Source organism: Arachis duranensis, chromosome 2, assembly GCF_000817695.3.
Source record: "Arachis duranensis cultivar V14167 chromosome 2, aradu.V14167.gnm2.J7QH, whole genome shotgun sequence".
Taxonomy (NCBI): Eukaryota; Viridiplantae; Streptophyta; class Magnoliopsida; order Fabales; family Fabaceae; genus Arachis; species Arachis duranensis.
Genome location: NC_029773.3, coordinates 86,138,452 through 86,159,426, shown reverse-complemented (window position 1 = coordinate 86,159,426; position 20,975 = coordinate 86,138,452). Strand labels below are relative to the sequence as shown.

General features: G+C 33.4%; 1 protein-coding gene and 2 pseudogenes across 1 annotated transcript; 1 reads left to right on the top strand and 2 right to left on the bottom strand.

Moving 5' to 3' along the window:
• Positions 1-2,236: 2,236 nt before the first annotated feature.
• Positions 2,237-4,094, bottom strand: LOC107475510 (MDIS1-interacting receptor like kinase 2-like; annotated as a pseudogene).
• Positions 4,095-4,246: 152 nt separating this feature from the next.
• On the bottom strand, positions 4,247-5,131 carry LOC127739713 (MDIS1-interacting receptor like kinase 2-like). Its single transcript, XM_052257516.1, has one exon. It carries the CDS (start codon positions 5,092-5,094, stop codon positions 4,348-4,350), a length of 747 nt encoding a protein of 248 aa, XP_052113476.1. The 5' UTR covers positions 5,095-5,131; the 3' UTR covers positions 4,247-4,347.
• Positions 5,132-6,318: 1,187 nt separating this feature from the next.
• LOC107475645 (MDIS1-interacting receptor like kinase 2-like) lies at positions 6,319-8,274 on the top strand (annotated as a pseudogene).
• The last annotated feature ends 12,701 nt before the right edge of the window (positions 8,275-20,975 follow it).

The window sequence follows — 20,975 nt, the reverse complement described above, 5'->3', positions numbered from 1 at the left end:
ATTTTTTTACAATTAAAATATTTTAAATGTAAAATTATACACATTAAATTATTTTAAATTTTAGATAACGAATGTTAAAATTAATTACTAATAAAAAATTAAACTTTTTCATATAAAAATAATAACTAAAAATCTTATTATTTAATTTTTTATCTGCAGATATCTTGGTCTTCTTAGTCAGAAACTTTTGTCAACTTACGACTTTTTTGTAAAAGTAGTTTGATTTTATAAATCCTTTGTGTCATGCATAATTTATACTGTTAGAACAAAATGAACTATAATTTAAAAAAAAATATTCTCGTAATGTTATTATGCATAAAAATACTAGTTCTAATATAATACACAAATGTACTAATGCTAACTTAATACATGAATGATGAAGTCACAAAAAAAAAAAATACATGAATGATGCACAAATGAACTAATGCTAACTTGATGCATAAATGAACTGATGCTAACTAATGCCACTGGTATGATGAAAACTGAACTAATGCAATTTAACAAATTCTAATATAATACACAAATGCACTAAAACTAAACTAATGCAATTTAAGAAAAAGAGTAGAAACATAACAAGCCCAATTTCTACAATTTTAATACAAATAATTTAAATTGTAGAATAAAACAAGTTAACTAGATTTCAAAATACAAGCATAATTTTATCAGAAATTATTTTTAATATGGAAAGAAAATTGGTGTTTTGGTTGAATATTGACATTTGAAGTGTATTACAGTATTGTGGAAATTATTCAACACGTCCCCACGTGTTGGCTAAGATGCTGCCACGTGTTCAACACGCCCCCACGTGTTGGTCAGAATGATGCCACGTGTTCTCCACGCCCTCCACGTGTTGTACCACGCCCCCCACGTGTTGACTTCCCACAAAAAAAATTCACCCATCTATAATTACACCACATTCTTCTATTTTCAACAAAAACACCAATATTTTTTCCATACAAAAAAAAATTAGCCTAATTTTATAAACTAAATTCTCATAATAGAAACATAATAAAAGTATAATGAAAAAAAATTCTCAAGGACCTATTTGTCCTTCGAACTTTATTTGTAAAATAACGTCAAGAACTTATTTGTCTTTCGAACTTTTTTCCCCTTCCAACGTGGCACCGTAACGGACACCTGTACACCGTTTCAGCCACGTCAGCCAGTTCCGTTAGGTGTATGAGAGGCAAATAGACGGAAGGATTAAATTGTCCTCCGTTTGTTAAAGTCAGGGACTTTTTTGTATTTAAATTTTGTCAGGAATGTATTTGTCAAAAATTTAAAAAGTCAGAGACCTATCTATCTTTTTCTCTTTTTTTAAATATAAAATTAGTACATGTTTCAGGTTGTTAGTTTTACATTATAATCACATGATTATGATCACATGACAAAATGATTATGTGTTGGTTGGTTTTACATTATGATCACATGACAGCAGATTGTTACAAAGACAAAATGAAATTAAAGTCGTTTTGTTCATATTAAAGGAAAATATTGTACCAAGCATAGCCATGGGAGTTAAGAAACCAAAAAAATTGTACTAAGCATCAATGCACCTACTCAAGACATACCAAAATAAAAGCAATACCAACATATTTAGTCAAATGTATACTAAATATAAGTTTGTACCTTAAACCATTTAATGCATAACCATCTAATACATACTAAAATCTTATACTAAAAAATTTAATATCCTAAGCCAAATTCACATAACAAGTGTCAATCAACAGTCAACTTCAAATAATGAAATGCATAAGGACAATTTTCTGTGAACTTTTCTAAAACATAATCTTGTTTTCTCTTTCTCCTATATCGCCTTGTGCTTCCTCCACAATGGGTAGAAATAATGGATTAAGTGTACAAATACGTAGGTATAACGGAGAAGTATAATTTGGTGATGTTTTTTCAATGTAACAATTTTACCACTAGTCTCCACTCTTAACTGTTTTTCCTTCAAATTTTCCACCTTTTATAACCAAAATATCTTCAATGCAACCGATTAAAGGCCTCTCCTTGAGGGAACAATAATCAAGTAATTGCGACTTTTGAGTCCATGATTTCTTGAGAAAAGTCAAAGGAGGAATTGTATGAAAGGTTTGTGTATCTAGGATTAGCACGTTCTACGAAAGGTTTAAGATCCAAACTATGACTATACTTAAGGTTAACAACATAACCAGTTTACGAAATTATGCTTCTATTCAACAAGTTGTAACTTAAATCTAGTGTTACAGGATAGGAAATGGAGTAGACCCTGTTAATCATTCATCTTAAAATTGACAAACATACCTAAGATTGCATCCTTTAATGTCAAATTTTCATGATTTAAGTTATAGCTCTTGAGCCATCAATTGATGGATCGAAATTTCAAAGAAAGATAATGGCAGTGGTGACTATCCGGAACTAGAAAGTTGTTGAGACACTTGTAACATTGATGGTCTTGAATTTGGTTTAGAATGCAAACATGCTAGTGCTATTGTAACCACAAGAGCTATATCTTGAGCATCTTTCTGACTATGAGGTAAACGAATTCGTGAATCTAACAGATCTTTCAACAACATGTTTTGTGGAGAAGTGTCGAATAAAGATGAGATTAGCTCTTTCGGATGCCTTCCCATCAATGTTTCCAGTGCCACTACTCCAAAACTATAAACATCACATTTTTCTGTCACAGTCCATGAATATGCAAGCTCTGCAATGGATCAAGAAACCAAGGTAGTAGTAGTCAGTGAACACAACTTCTGATAACAATAATCAATAGCCAAATTTATGTATGGTATAGAAAAGAAAAGAAAAGAAAAACCATACCTGGGGCAACATAGCCATATGTTCCTACTCGAAAGGTTTGATTTGAGGAATCAGGATCAATAAATCGAGCTAGACCGAAGTCTGATACAACTGCATCAAGCTGTGAATTCAACAAAACATTGCTACTTGTCACATCTCGATGAACAATTGGAGGAATACAATCATGGTGCATGTAAGACAATGCATTCGCCATTGCCTTAATGATATTCACCCTCTTGCTCCAATTCAACTCCCCAACTTCCTTAATATTGTTCAAGACATGAAATAAGCTGCCTCTTTCCATGTATTTATAAACCAAAAACTTGCATTGATTGTGAAGGCAAAAGCCATGAAGTTTCACAATATTTCTATGACGGATTTCTGTTAACATCTTCATTCTGGAAGCTTTCATTGAAGGATATGTTTTGAGATTCGCTTTGATGAAGTTTCTTCAATGCAACAACTTTTCCACTTGGTAATTGTGCTCTATAAACACTACCATATGCCCCAGTACCAATACAGTACTGGAAGTCAAAGTTATTTGTTGCTTCAATGATGTCTTGAAATGCAATTCTACCATCATAGTTCCATATACAAAACAAGTCTCCATTTTTTGCTTGTCTTTGTTTAATTTTGGTTTTATTGGTAGACAGAGTAAAATACAATATGAAGAGACAAATGATAAGGAGGATGCAAGTAACAGGAAGAATAATTACAATGAGGTGTTTAGCCTTGTTGGTTTTTTGGACTTGAGAAGAACAAGAAGGGAAATTAGGAGTGTTACCAATTAGTGATTCTTTATGGAAAACTTTGAAGCCTTTTGAACACTTAAAGAAATTGAAGGACAAGTTTATATGAAGAACATTTGCAAGGTTAATTGGCAAGCCACCAGAGAGATGGTTGTAGCTAAGATCCAAACTTGACAATATAAGGCTTATATCTAGAAGTGACCAAGAAGCATTGTCACTAACAACCAAAGAAGGTACTTCACCACTCAGAAAATTGTGACTAACGTCAAGGATGTTGACAAAACCAATTTGGACAGGAATGCTTCCACTTAGCTTGTTATTGCTTAAATTAACTCTTGCTAGGACACAATTTACTATAGGAGATGGGATAAATCCTTCTAGCTTGTTATTGGAAAGGTCTACATCACAAAGCCTAATGGAATTCCTCATCTCAAATGGTATATGCCCAACTAATTGATTGGTTGAAAGATGCAGAGAAGACAAGGGTAACTTGAACACTTCAGATGGTATAACACCAGATATCTTATTGTGAGAAAGATACAAGGTAGTAAGGTCAACCAAATTCTGAAATTCAGCAGGTATAGAACTATTTATTTGATTGAATTCTATATATAACTCTTGTAAGAAAATTAAAGCTCCGACTTGAGAAGGAATTGGACCAAAAAAAGAGTTAGATGAAAGATTTAATACTGCTAGTGCTTCTAAACTCCCTATCTCTGGTGGTATTTGTCCTTCTATTTGGTTTGAATCAAGGTAGAGATAAGATAAATTTCCCAATTGACATAGAGTTAAAGGGATTGAACCTGAGAGTGAATTATTTGAGAAATAGAGTTTTTTTTAAACTCTTTAAATTCCCAAGATTTTGAGGTATGTGACCTTCAATTTGGTTTGAAGCTAGTGAGAGAGAAGTCAAGTTTCCCAATCGGCCTAAACTAGAAGGGATTGTACCATTGATCAAATTATTTGAGAGATGTAGTTCTTGTAAGTCTCTTAAATTCCCTAACTGTTGTGGTATTGGACCTTCGATTCGGTTTGAAGCAAGCGAAAGAAAGGTTAGATTCTCGAATTCACCCAACTCAGAAGGAATGGTTCCACAAAGAGAATTGAAGGAAACATCAAGAACTATGAGTTGAGTAAGACTTGCAAATGATTTTGGAAGCTCACCATGAAGATTATTATAAGACAGATCAAGAGTGACAAGTTTCGAAAGAGTACCTATCTCGGGAGGGATGATTCCAGTGAGTTGCATTCGAGGTAGATACAGAGTGACTAAATTGGGAAATGCAGTGAGATTCAAGTTCTGAAGCTTCAATGATGATGGAGGAAGGTTGAAAGGCCAGTAGTGTGCAGCAATATCTGTAACACTTCCAGCTTCATTACATGTGATTGCAGTCCAATTACAATGGTTTGAGATCTTCTGATAATCACTTCTCCACCAACCACTCTTCACCAAAGAATAACGTTCCTCATTGGTGGAAGCCATAGCAGGGAACAACACATAAGAGGTAGCACATAATGTTAGCACTGCTACTTTCAGTAACTCGAAAGTATACTTAGTCATTATTGATTTCAGTTAGAATGGTTCAGCAATGGTATTGGCATTGATATAATTATATGCAAGTGGTCAATGCCATGAAGTTTCAGAATTTTTTTTCATGGCAGTAACATGGCAAGTTCATTCGGACAAAGTCACCAATGGGTCATACCATAATTTAGAGAGTCACGAGTTGTATTTGAAAATATGTAAATGTTTTTTTATTCAAATTTATAATTAAATTCTTATCATTTTAAAGTTTTAAATTAAGTCTTTATACTACTTTAAATTTTTTCGTTTTTTGTCGTGTAAAAATTGTTAGACTTAATAGAATATTTTTTTTAAAGGACTAAATTTCTAAAATTGAACATCTTTTCGGTTTTTGTTAACTTTAATATTTTTGACATAATAAAAATCTAATTACAAAATTTAAAACGGTATAAGTCTATAAAGATTGAATTAAAAGCTTTTTTTTTATAGAAATTTAATTACAAATCTAATAAAATTATAGAAATTAACAAAGTAATTCAAACTAATTATAAGTTAATTCTAATAATATAAAAATACAATCTTATTAAGTGTACATCAAAATTAATTATCAAAATAAAATATATATTAAAATATAAAATACACATTAAAAATAAATTAAATTATACATATATTTTATACATAAATATATATATAGTGACATTGCTTGTAGAAAGCTTAGCATAAAAGTCAGAGTCATTATTCTTTTTGTTATCATGGAATAATGCAGTGAAGTGATTGAGCATTAAGTACCTGTAGAATACGGCAGTGCACAGAAGTCAACGTTGACTTAAACTTGGACCACTGTGTCCTCTTTGGAACCTTCAAAGTTTTCGTCTCACATCAGTGACAATTCCTGTGAAGGAAACTTCAAACCAGTTTGCATTGGCATGGCATTGCATTTCAAGTATACAACCCTATTCTTATTCCAATTTGGAAACAAATTACGATGGTGAAGTGTAGTAGCTTTACTTGCAGTGCTGCTTCTCTTCTTCTTATCCACTATTTTGGCTTCCTCTTCCTTCAATAATTCTGGCATTAATACAGAGTAGTTGGTGGAGTCATGACTACAATATCTCAAACCATTGCTATTGGACCGACATCATTTGTGACCATGCTGGAAGTGTTGAAGAGATTAATGGATGGAAATTGAATATTATTTCAAAACTACAGAACTTGAATCTCACTGCCTTCTCCAACTTGGTCTATTTGAGTCTGCGTGCAATGCAGCTTATCGGAAGCATCTTCAAAGAAATTAGTACTCTCACAAAACTTGTCCGTCTTTACCTATTCGATAATCATCTTTATGGTAAGCTACCTCCAACGCTTTCAAACCTTACACAACTTGAGAATCTTGATGTTTCAAGAAACTCTCTTAGTGGCAGCATTCCTTCTATTTTTGATCAACTGCAGAATCTGGCCTCTGTCTCTCTCTCTTGCTTCAAACCAAATTCATGGTTCTATTCCATCACAACTTATAACTCTTTCTCATCTAACATATTTAAATCTTTCACATAACAAGTTTCCGATGTTAATCCTACCCAACTTTTTCTACTAACCAACTTGGACTATTTGCTTTTCTCATCAAATCAATTGTCTGGTCCAATACCATAAAATATTGCAAACCCAAGTATTTGGCATATAGACCTCTCTCATAAGCAACTAACAGGGTCTACTAAATTTTCTAATAATGCTTGTTTTTCTCCTATAACACTAGATTTAAGTTCCAACTTGTTGAATGGAAGCATAGTTTCTCAAACTGGTTGTGTTGTTAAAGCTTAACCTTAGTCATAATTTTCTCAGTGGTGACATCCCATTTATCTTTGATGGAGAGTTTGGATCTCAGTTATAATAATTTCATAGGAAAACTGCACAAGGAACTTGCTAATCTTAGATACATAAACCTTTCATACAATTCATTTGACTTTTCTCAAGACATCATGAACTCAAAGTCACAGTTACCTGATTATTGTTACTTTCAGCAAGAGTCATTAAATGGTTGCAACACACCAAGCTTCAAATCTTGTCAAACAAGCAAAAGAAAGCATCTCCTTGTAAAAGTTCTTCCTATAACCTGCATCATTCTTCTCACAATTATAGTGATAATACTTTTCGCAAGACGCACCAAAAGTAAGAAACTCGAGGAAAGAACAGCAAAAAATGGAGACTTGTTTTCTATATGGAACTGTGATGGAAAAATTGCATTTGAAGATATCATTGAAGCAACATAGGACTTTGATATCAGATATTGCATAGGAATTGGTGTCTATGGTAGTGTGTATAGAGCACAACTTCCAAGTGACAAAGTTGTTGCATTGAAGAAACTTTACCAAAGAGTCTCAAATCCATCTTTTTGACAAGAGTTTCCACAATGAGGTAAAGATGTTATCACAAATCGTTCATAGAAACATTGTCAAGCTTCATGGTTTTTGTCTCCACAATCGGGGCATGTTTTTGGTATATGAATACCTGGAAAGAGGCAGTTTATTTTATGCTTTGACCATTGATGATGATGAAGCTAAGGAGCTAAGTTAGAGCAAGAGGGTTAATATCATTAGTGGAATAGCTAATGCTTTAGCTTACATGCATCATGATTGTTCTCCACCAATAGTTCACAGAGATGTAACAAGCAACAATATTTTGTTGAACTTAGAGTTGCATGCTGTTGTCTCAGACTTTGGAACTGCTAAGCTTCTTGATCCTGATTCTTCAAATCAAACATTACAAGTTAGAACATATGGGTACCTTGCACCAGGTGAAATTTTCTTGAAAAATCTTTTAATACTTTTGCTAAATAGATTTAGTTCTTGAATATGAAAAATTAGGTTCATTGACACCATTTTTGGTCTGTTGTGCAGAGTTGGCCTATACAATAACTGTGACAGAGAAGTATGATGTCTACAGTTTTGGAGTCACCCAAGAGAGATAATCTTGTCTTTGTTCGACTCTTCTAACAAAATCATAATGGTGAAAGATCTCTTGGATTCACGTATTCCTCAACCTTCAAATCAAAAAGATGTTCAGGCTATACTTCATGTAGTAACGCTGGCATTAGCATGCTTGCGTTTTAATCCAAAATCAAGACCATCAATACAGCAAGTGGCTCACGAGCTTTTTACTTTTAAAGAATCACTGCTTTTGCCTTTTGCTGAAATTACAGTTCATCAGTTGATAGTTTAAGTGATACATTTTATCTTAATTGTGTTTGGATTGTTTGAGCTACACTTAATAATAATGTAAATTTTGTTCCTCCTGTTATTGCATCTTGTGTTGATGAAGCAAGCAAGAAAATTTTTAGTAAATTAAACCAAGTTGTCACTTAGAAGATTGAGGAAACTACAAGAATTCAAGTAGCAAGACATTAAGTCAAACAAGAATTGATAAATGCCAACTCATAAAGTAACAAGTCAAAGATGTGTGCTTGATATTTAGTATAAGGATGCGGAAGTTAGTTATGAAGACCAAATTGGCCAAGAATATGTTCACCGCCTCATCAACATGAAATCTGAAAACTTCTATAAACTGCATCATTCATCACCGCCATTACAAGTTGCTTAGGGGTTAATATATTAATATTTTATTAAGAAGTTTAGCTTATATAAAGGCATATATATTTATGTAATGATATCTTCATGAATTAAAATGTTTAGTATTTGTTTAAAAAAATTTTCTCTTATATTTTTATGATTGTTAATAAATTTAAGTTATAAAAAATATGATAGTGTTATTTATGTGAGTGATTTTTGAGCCAATTAATTGTGGGTATTTTACTTTATTTGGTATTAGAATTGGTTAATCCAGCGTCTAGTATTTGAGAATTTGTATGTTGTAAGAGAGTTTTCACATAGTTATTTATTCATAGAGTCGATATGACAAATACTTTTAATATTGTGTAGTCCGATTCTAAATTAGATGGAAAACTCGATTATAGTTATTAGGAGACTTTGATGTTTACCTATTTAAAGGCTCAAAATCTATGAAATTTTATTGAACCGAGTTTGCAAAAAGGAGTATATACTACCCAACAAAGAAGAGATCAACCGGCGCTATCTCAATTCTCAAATTCATCATGGTGTAGATTATACCGTGTTTGACAAAATAGCAAATGCCAAAAGTGCAATAGAAGTTTGGAAAACGTTGAAGTTGTCGTACAAAGACGTAGATAAAGCCTAGAAAACAAAGTTACAGTCTTTATTGGAGAAGCCACATCAGCAGAATATTGGAGAAGTAAGAAAAATCAACCGAAGAAGCCTTAAAAAGCCGGTTGAATTTAAACAATACTACAGAATCAAGCCGTACACAAGAAGGACGAGGTCGTGGTTTCAATTTTAAAAATAAAGGTAGAGAAAGTTTCAAAGGCAGAGGTCGTGACAATTACAACCAAGGAAGTTATAATAATTTTACACCACCTAATCAAGGAAAAGGTGGAACAAATTTCAGACATGCCAATCGAGAAAGATGTCGAAGTAATTTTGATCAAAAACGAACCAATTTCAACTACTTTCATTGTAAAAAATATGAACACAAAGTAGGAGATTGTCGATTCAAAATTATGAATAACAATTAAGCACACATTGCAGAAAATCAACGTCAAAATACTGATGATAATCCGGCTGCTCAAACTTTATTTTTTACAAGTAATTTAGGGCAATTTACGTATATAAATTGTTTGAGCCCCAATATTACATAAATACATTGTTTCCAAATTCAATACGCAAATGCATTGTTTCACTATATTATGTAAACCGCTACTGGCAGTAGCGGTTTATAGTGTGCATAAACCGCTACTACCTGCCGCGGTTTATGTGTGGGAGTGAGTGAGTGTAAACTGCTGCTGCCAGCAGCGGTTTACGTGCGTGTGTGTGAGTGTAAACCGCTACTGGCAGTAGCGGTTTACGTGTGTGTGTAAACCGCTACTGCCAGTAGCGGTTTATATGTGATGGGCTGAATGAGGCTGCCTATATAAACCGTAGAGGGGCCAAATGTGGAGAGGTAGAGTGTTATTCACAAATGGAGGGGGAGGATAGTTTTGTGGCTCTGGTTCACTATTCTGGAAAAATTCAAAAGAGCAAAAGGCATGGTGTAAAATTCACAGATAGAGAACCGTTTAGTGTTTTTATCCGATCGTTTGTCGTAGTCTTCGTGATTACAAACGTGTCTGCTTGTATCAGTTATGAGTTTTAAGTCTTATTGGTTTCAATGTTAATGATAATTTCAGTAGTTATTTTTCACTTTTATAGACTTATCGTGCTTAATTTCCATCAAAGCTATACAATCGATAAACATAAATTCCATCAACATAAACATAAAGTAAAAACTAACCAAAGTAAAAGTCCTCCAACGAGAATAAACATAAAGTCCATCGACATAAACATAAAGTAAAAACTAACCAAAATAACAGTCATCCAACGGGAATAAACATAAAGTCCGTAAGCGGAACATAAACAACATAACGACAAATGGAAAACAACAACACATGGTGCTAACCATCGCGATCATCTCTAGCAGCATCATGAAAGTCACCAAGGAGATGAGATCCTGTCCCACATCGAGCCGGACGCCTGACTCGAGTCGGTCGGGCCGCCTCCCGTCCAATGTCATCACCTGCATGGTCTAACCCGATCGCGGACTGGGGGGTGCCCCCATGGTGAACCAAGTATCCAACGGGCTACTTGCAGGCACGTTCAGATCCACCCCGTACTGACCCTGATAATCAGGTGGCAGGGAATGCATCTCCGTCATATGTGGCTGGTAAGCTGCGGTCTCCATCTGCACCTCCGGCATCTGCTGCTGGTAAGACTGGCCACCAAACTGCACGTTCGACGTGCCAGCATCATCCCTAATCAACTCAGCAAAGTCTGCATAAAACCGTGGACTCACCAGCTGATCATCTAAATCCATAGTCATCGTCGGCGTCAACTCCGGCATCTGAGAGTAAGATCTGCTGGTGAATGTCTCCCCTCCAGCCTCAGTCGCTGCGGTCCCACTAACTCCACCTCCGAACTGTGTAGCATCCACTGTACTCCCACGTCTGGCATTAGATTGACGAACACGGTGATCGACCTCAGCTCTAGCCTCTCCGCCTGCATCATCCTCCTGCATCGCATCACGTAACCACCTCCACTCTCGACCGGTGTCCCTAGTACCAACACGACGACGTCTCTCAACACGACGGTTGTCCGGCATATCAGGTAGCTGTGATCTGCGTGGGACCTGGGAAGATCCTCTCTGAAATGCCTCCGGAGATATTTGGGTGCCTCTAGGATCTGCGAATACAGCCCCCGGGCTAAGGAACCGCTGACCCTCGCGGTACCACCAATCTAGGTAATCAGCAGATGGGCCAGGATCTGCCACTCGCTCAATGGAAATGACTGCATCAAGTCGGTTCCCCCAGTGCTCATGCCATACCCGATAGTAGTGGGGAAACCACCTATCCCCTCCCCTACCGTCCTTAGCATGCAGCCAGCCTGCGTTCAAAGCATCCTCGGGGATATGCTGTACTCCACCCAACTGTGGAACAACCCTGTCAACCTGATGCCACTCGATGACCGCAAAGTATATCAAAGTAGTCACGGCTCGCCACATGCGACTATGCTCCTCTGTAAGTATCTCTGGATGGACCACGGCAAGTACATCAAGCGCGGAGTAGGGCTCCCATACAATCTAAAATTTCAGAACTCATCATACATTACAACAACAACTATATATCTAGTCACGAATAGAGAGCAAACAAAAAATGAAACTCTAACTGCTATAAAACTTACATCACGAGCGGTCAATCGATCCAACGCAAGCCGATACCTAATGACCTGCTGCTCCTTTCCATCGTTAGGAGGTAAGTAGGCAGACCACCTAAATTTAAGTCATATGAGACACAAACTTAAAAAAAACCCGAAGAAATTTGTTAAAACTAAAAAATCATAACCCATACCTGGATGCCAGCAGGAAAGAGAAAACCTCAAACCCGGCCGGCCTCAAAGACGGAAACCGCCAGAATATCCAACTCTGTAGCAACTATAGCGGGCCCGCAAGATTAGTCACATTCCTGTTCGCTACCCGACACATGCATCAGTACAGCCACGCCAAAGCGGCCGACCCCTAGCTATACCTGCCCATGTCATCAAGGTTTGCCACAAATGGCAACCACCGTATATGTACCCGGTTCGCACTCTTGTCCCCAAATAACTGAGTCGATAACAGCATCATGATGTAGGCCCGTGCGTAGATGCGGACAGTCTCCTCGCTCGCATCTGGTGGTAGCACCATAAACCTCTCGTGAAACCATGTAAAGTGTACTATCATCTGCTTGACCTTATTCGGTGGAGGCTGCTCACCGAATAGGTCCTCAAACCACTCCTAAGCTGGTCGGCCACCCTCCATGTATTTCTCAAACTCACCAAGGCAACCACTCACAACCTCCCCATCCACAGGCAGCCCTAGCTGAAATGCCACGTCCTGCAATGTCACTGTGCATTCTCCGAAAGGCATGTGGAACGTATGCGTCTCAGGACGCCACCTCTCAACGAACGCACTAACAAGTGGCTCATCCAACCAGAACCATTGGCTGTTTAGCCTTGCCAAATGGTACAATCCAGCCCTCTCTAAATACGGGATGATCCTGTCATGCATGGGCATATTCTGTTGCCGTCTCACACTGTATATACACCTAGTGGGCTGCATAGAACAACAAAGAAAAACAGAGTCCAATTAAATTCTCCTATCCTTAAACAAATTCCCATATCTAACCGTATACGAATACCTTAAACCATCAACAAATTCTCCTATATAGTATTAAAAAAAATTTCCTAGTCACGATATGGAAAATAACAACACACATACTTTACTAAATAACATCCAGAAATTTTAAAATATTGTACATCTTTAAAATTTAAAACTTCATATCATACAAATATCCTAAACAAACTATAATAATTCACTAACATCGACTATCCCTTTCCCTAAACTAAACCAACACCATATAGCATAACATTCATTGACGGGATTTGAAATTCAGGTAACTAGGCATATATATAACTTACCAAGAAAAACTCAAAATACTAAACCAAAATCAGTGAACTAACATCCTAGCATGCGAAGCCTAATTTCAAACTAGAGGGAATAATCTATAAATTCTAATTCGTCTACCTAACCTACCATTTTTCTGACTAACATATGCAAAGCCTAGAAAAAAATAAATGTTAACTAACCTCGTCACCAATAGAACCGGCAATATGCGCAACACCGTTCAGTCGGTACAAGGTCCTGCCTGCCATGATAACTCGCCAGAAATCACCGCTGAGAAACCTCGGGCCCGCTCACAACTTGCTCTAACCTCTCTCTAGAATTTTCTCTCTCTAAAAAACTCCACAAACCATCTAAATGCATAATCCGCGGCTACAACCACGGTTTATATAGGCAAAGCATCACACGTAAACCGCTACTGGCAGTAGCGGTTTACACTCACACACACGCACGTAAACCGCTGCTAGCAGCAGCGGCTTACACTCACACACTCCCACACATAAACCGCGGCAGGTAGTAGCGGTTTATGCACACTATAAACCGCTACTGCCAGTAGCGGTTTACATAATATAGTGAAACAATGCATTTGCGTATTGAATTTGGAAACAATGTATTTGCGTAATATTGGAGCTCAAACAATTTAGATGCGTAAATTGCCCAGTAATTTATGTGCTGAAAATGAAAATATATGATACTTGAATAGTGCCTGTAGTAATTATATGTCTGGTAGAAAGAAGTTATTTTTTTCATTGGATGATTCAGTTAAATTATTATTGAAGTTTGTTAATAGTACAAAGATCCCTATTGAATAAAAAAGACAAATACTAATTAAATTGAAGAATAATTTTCTAAGTTATATTTTATTATAATTTACTGAGTATGGGACAATAATTTGAGAAGGAATATAAAATGATAATATATCGTGAATATTGCATTGTGTTTGACAACAACAGAAGGTTCATAGATAAAGTAAAGATGATTTCAAAGTTCAAACATATATTCTAAAACTCCCACAAATTATAAGTAAAATTCGTACAAAACTAATTTTCGTTACTATTTAATTTAACCGATATTTTAACAGAGGAATTGCATTATCCTAAAATAAAAAGATTGAATAATTATAGACAAAGATCAAATTGAATTTTTACTCTTAATTGTAGTATTAAGTTATTGACATAGCATACAATACCGACAATGACTACTGACTAGTGTTAGACCTATACAACCAAATAAAAAACTACCGAAGTAGCCAAAAATAAGATACTCCTATGTCTAGGTTCCTGAGAGATGCAGGCAAAATTACCAGCCAAAATAAGTGCATTTGAGAATAGCTATAGTTGTTATTGGAATTTCTGGCAGTTAATTGATTTTGTAGTGGTGGTAGATGTGGCTGTTTTTTTTTTCTTATCTTGCTACAAGTTTTTTCTCTGCCTTTTGCTGCATCGAGTAAAGTATTAGGTCATCAAAATTGTTTATTCTTGATCAATCTAAACTCTAAAATATATAAAATAGACCTATGTTTCAAAGGATTTCTCTATGTTGCACTTTGGACAAAGTATTAAACAGTGTGAATTTAAAGCATGGTCTTCTTTCCTATATGATTAGCTTTTTTTTGGACACTAGCATAAGTTTCAAAGTGAAATGAAAGAACACGCAAAACAAATAAAAAAAATAAGCAAAAATGTATTCATTGAGCACTGAATACATGAATAGGACCGTACTTTAGGTTCACCCCCCAAAATTCGGTTAGTCGCTCTCTATAGAAGAAAGGTGAAGATAAAAACGCATGTTAAATTAAACAAGCCAATAAAATGTACATTAAACACATAGCAGTATAGTCCGAAATATTATTATTCTCGAGCATTTCAGCATTTATCACCTCATCTCCAGCTCTTCAACACCAGAATAACTTGCTTGACTTTTTCATCATAATACGGAGCCCTTAAACTAGGTATAACAATCATAGCTCCATGCTCTTGATCCATATAATCTTAAATGACCAAGAAAAAAATTGAAGAAAAATCAAATATAAAATTATCTCTACTATTAAGAAAGGCATATTTAACATTCCAGTTTTAAACATTTATTTGTATCTAATTCTGCTCATAAATACCCTTTTTTTCCCCTTTTAATTTCAGAGTGCAATAGCTTTCATTTTTTGTTACACATTCAGAAAGGGGTTAAAAGAAAATGGAAGCTAGCAAGTTATGTCTTCATTTTGTTATGATACTTATAGAGATCTAGAAAAAACAGGGCAAAGAAGAGCAAAGGGACACAAGATTGTTTTTAGCATCCACATCCCAAATTAAAAGTTCAGAATTGTATTTAATAAAAATATATCTAAAAGCTAACCCTAAAACTAGGAAGTACCTAACAAAATAATGTTGAAAGTTATACATAAAAATGTAAAATTTACACCACTATAGCAACTATATCAACATGCTACAACGTTTCATTACCGATACAACAAAATATAAGATGAAAACAGAAAACTTAACGTGGTTCAATTAACCTACCATAATAGAAAGATCTATGAGCACATGCTCTGTGAACAATTAAGAATTCAAGTGGCTAAGACAAAGATCCTAACTGTAATCCCAACAAACAAAATACTGAAATACTTACTACTAAGACCAAACTGAATTGACAAATTAACAATTTGTTTACATGTTAAATCTCATATTGATGTGTGATATTCTGTGTACACATGATAATGCAACCAAGGAAATATTGAATAAAGATAAAGCATTTAATATAACAGATTGGATTCAACTAGAGGAAGCTATATTTGCACTTCCAAATGTTCCAGTTTTTCAGATTCATAGTTTGAAGGAAAATCATAATTTAAAGTAAAGCCAAAATAAAATAAAATTCTCTAGAAGCTTCTTCCAGTTCCATTTACCAATTCTACACTTTATTTACAACAGAATTAAGTGTTTCTGTTGTGCAGTCATTCTCTTTCCTTATTTGATATTTTTCTGATTCTGGTGGCCTACAAAAAAGATCACCATTACATTACACATGAAAAAAGAAATAATTTAAAAGTTAAAACCCCTCGCCACAAGACTAGGCTTTAGGAAGCAAGACAATGATTAAGATTTCCTAAGCATTGATAAATTCCAATTTTACCATCCATAGAAAAAAGTGGCATTTGATTAGAACTTTGCATAATGCATAGTACTCGTTACTTATTCATTAATCACAATGCAATTAAAACTAAAAGGAATAGCTTGGTGCAAAGCATAGGAGAATAGTTACATACCTATTATCCTTGTCCTTAAGGTCACTAGGGAGTGGCAAGAGACTCTCAGTATACACAGTAACGGTTTGAATGGGAAGTGAACAACAAAGATTTTTAAAATGCATGAGTAGGTCTCCTCTGACATTGTATATGAAGTACCCTATTTTATGATAATCTCTTCCAATAATATCACCATGACTTGATAAGCACAATGGCTGAAAGACTTTGTAAACAAACACTATACATGTACTCCCGTGTACTCCCATATTGTTTTGATGGACATATATACAAAAAAGAAACGTATTATCTCAAAAAAATCTATATTTAAAAAGTTTTGGATTGTGTTCATTAAATTTTGACATAATAAAATTTGAAGCTAAATTAACTTAAGACAACATAATGAGTAAATGAAGAAAAAAGTACCAAAGTCCTCCGGTTTGGCATACAAAGTGTAGCAAGTTTATATACTCAAATAACCAAATCCATAGAGATGGAACTCGCAAAGTAGCCTAAAGACATGGTATTTATGACGAGCAATAATATGAGAATAGAAAGATGTGCGTCTGGATACAAGAAAATAAAGCCTCTGGGATCAAGACCGCAAAATGAGAAGGTGATTTCTTCTTGAAAGGGAGAGACACCACTTTTTGTGATGAATCATAGTCATCTAAGTAAACAAAGTAAGCCATAGCATCGTTTTCTATGAAGAAACATGCGTTGGTGGCAGTAAGAGACTGGTCAGTTTTGGTCTTTTTGATTGGCTATTAAAAAAAGATTTATTTTTTTATTAAATAATAAAAAAAAATATAAGCTAAAATATATTATTAAATTATTAAACTAAAAAAATTAAGTTATTGACTAAAATTGATAATTAAAAATAATAAATTTTAATATTTTTTAAAAATAAATATAATAATTTTAGATTTATTAAATAAAAAATATATTTTCTTCTATTTAAATTGTATAAAACGGTAAAGTTTTTTTTTTAAATGTATAAAATAATTCTTAAACATGCATTTTCTCAACCTGAGTCCGTGAGTACATATGTAGTACATATGTATAAGTAAGGTGAGATGTATATACATGAGGTCCTTTGAAATTTTCTGTCAAAAGGAGGGCCAATTTGACTTCTTCAATCTTCATAAACTGAAATATTTTTCTGTAACATTTCTGAATTTACTATCTTATATATAGCTCTTAAACCCACAAAAATAAAATATCTGAGTGACTCTTGCATCAGAATATGCAACTCTTTTTTATGCTATTGATTGATTTGAGTAAAAGAATCAATATAAAATTCTCCTACCAAAAAGGTCATATATACCAAGATATGTAAGAGAAAGACATGTCGGCCCCACACTTAAGGAGAAGAAGATAGAAAATTTAGTTTTTCTAAGAATTTTAACTTAAAAAATTTTCAATTAAAGATCTTAATAAAAATTAATTCAGTTTTTTATTTAGTTTAGTAATATATCATTTTAAATTAAATTTTTTTATTTAATATATTTTTCACTCTTACATTTCTATTTAATTTTGCATAGTCAATTTTATTTGTACATTTATTATCGATCTTTATTTTTTTGTCATTAAATAGTCAAATAAAAAAATATGAAAACAAATAAATTAAGTAATCTTTTTTATTATGATATTTAGATAAAGGCCTAGAGAAAACGGGAGAAATAATAAGAGACACAAGACTGACATTAGTAATTTAGTATCCACAACATAGTTTATAATACAAATTTGTATCAATTCTAAAAGTGAGATAATATTCAATTTGGTCCTGAACTTACACGTAAGTTTCAATTTAGTCTCTAAAGTTTCAATTGCCTCTATTTGTTTCTCAAATTTTGTGAACATAACTCATGTTAGTCCTTGAAACAATTTTTAACGTACAAATGTTAACGGAACACTGTCATGACAGCCGGATGCCACACTAAACTTTGTAAAATGATGTCGTTTTGATTTTGGTACTCAAATAACCCAAAAATAACATCCTAAATGGTGTTTATTAAAATTTTACCCAACAAAATAAGTAATACGATGCCGTTTTTGAGCTATTTAAATATCAAAACCAAAATTGCATCATTTTACAAGTTTTAACGTGACATGTGATAGTCTATAACAGTGCTCTATTAACATTTTTATACTAAAAATGGTCTCAGGGACTAATATGAGGCATGTTTATAAATTTCGGAGACTAAATAGAGGTAATTAAAATGTCAAGGACTAAATTAAGACTCGTGTGTAAGTTCAGAGGCCAAATTGAGTATTATCTCTCTAAAAGTTATAAAAGTCTATACTCAAGAAAGTTAATTTTTTTACTTTATGTGTAGATATTTAAACCCTAAATGCATAATACTAAGTATGTATTTGAGCCCTCATCGCACACTCTTAACACAAAAAAAAAAACTCAATAAAAAAATTGAATTAAAAATCTACAGCCCAAAAAAATTTATTACATTTAAAAATCAATATTGTAAAAAATATATATAAATTAACAATTTCATCTAAATGTTCTGTCGTCGATCATCATTAAGTAATAAGCATAAACAAGATAAAAAGGATATACATGAGGTATGTTCTGTCATTAAATTTAATGTTAGATGACTTAAATTTTTATCAAGAGTAGATTAATTTTTATGTTGTTAAGTTTTTTCTAAAATATAATTTAACCATTGGCATAATACTATTTTTATATCTATAGATAGTCCTTAATTCTTAATGTTTGAATATTCTAAATACAAAAAAAAATATAAATATAGAGAAATATTATATAACTTTTACGTAAGAATAATCTTAAAATATTACAATATTTCTAAGAGTTATACTAAAAAAAATATAAAACCCTTTTATCTTTTCTTCTTAATTTATCCTTATTATTTTTACAATAACAAACCAGTAAAGTGTACATTAAGCAGTTAATCATTAATATCTCATTCACCCTTCAGCTAAGATTAATTACTTAATACATTAATTCATATCCGCAATAATAATAATATATATAATCATAATAATAATTGTAATAATAAGAAGAAAGGCAGGGAAGTCAAGTCCATGTTTCTCCCAAAATTTTAGTTAAATATCATAATTATCTATTTATTAAAAGTTAATTATGTTAAAAATTTAAAGAATTATTAAGAATGTTCAAGAGTTTTTACTAATTAAGGTATTTAGTTATTAAATGATGACAAAACTAAAGTATGCAAGCTGAACGGGACACATTGTTTCCTAATATAAATTATATCTCAAAGTTATTAGAAGACACTAACACTTTAAAAAATCAAAGCAAGCTCTATAAACTTCATCAATCATCGCCAATATATACAATTAGTTGTTAAAAATTATTTTAGTATTAAAAATTGTTTATATAAAAATACATATGTCTTATCTATTTTGTATTCTATAAAATGAAAATATGGTATGAAAATTAAGAATTACTTTTTTATTTCTTTATTTTATGAGTGATAATGAATTAAAAAGATGAAAAATATGATAATGTTATCTGTATGAGTGAGTAATTTTAGGATAAATAAATTGTTTGTATTATATTTATATTTGGTATTAGAATTGGTTAATTCAGCACATGATGTTTAAGAATTTGTGAGGTGTACAAGAGTTTTCACATAGTTGTTTATTCGAATCGGTGTGACAAACACTTTTAATATTGTATGTTTCGGTCCCAAATTAGATAGAAATCTCGATTATAGTTATTGAGAGATTTTGAAGTCTACCCATTTAAAAACTCAAAATCTATGAAATTTTATTGAATCAGGTTTACAAGAAAGAGTAGATGATGCCCAACAGAAGAGAGATCAATTGGCGCTATCTCAAATTCATCAAGGAGTAGATTATAGGGTGTTTGACAAAATAGCAAATGCCAAAAGTGCAAAAAAGACATGAAACACGTTGAAGCTGTCATACAAAGACGTAGATAAAGCCCAGAAAACAAAGTTACATTCTTTACAAAGAGAAAATAAAAGGTACAAGATGTCTAGTTTAGAAACTGTTGAGCAATATTTTACTCGTCGTATAGATTTGTTCAATAAGACGAAAGTCTATGGAGAAGATATGTCCGATAGTAAAGTGGGAGAGAAAATTTTTCGCACCATGCCGATGAAGTATGACCATGTGATAACTACGATACTAGGGTCACACGATATGAATACCACGACAATTGCAGAGTTACAAGGAACTATGGAAAGCTACATCAGCAGAATATTAAAAAAGTAAAAAAAATCAACCGAGGAAACCCGAAAAAGCCAATGTGAATTTAAACAATGTTGCATAATTAAGTCATACACAAGAAGGACGAAGTCGTAGTTTCAATGTTCAAAATAGAGGTAGAGGAAGTTTCAGAGGTAGAGGTCGTAGCAATTACAACTAAGGAAGTTATAATAATTTTACACCACCTAATCAAGGGAGATGAGGAACGAATTTCAGGCCTATCAACCGAAAAAGAGGTCGAGGCAATTTTCATCAAGAACGAACCAATTTTAACTTCTTTCATTGTGAAAAATTTGGACACAAAACAACAGATTGCAAATTCAAAATGATAAATAACAATCAAGCACACGTTACAGAAAACCAACATCAAAATATTAATGATAATTCAAGT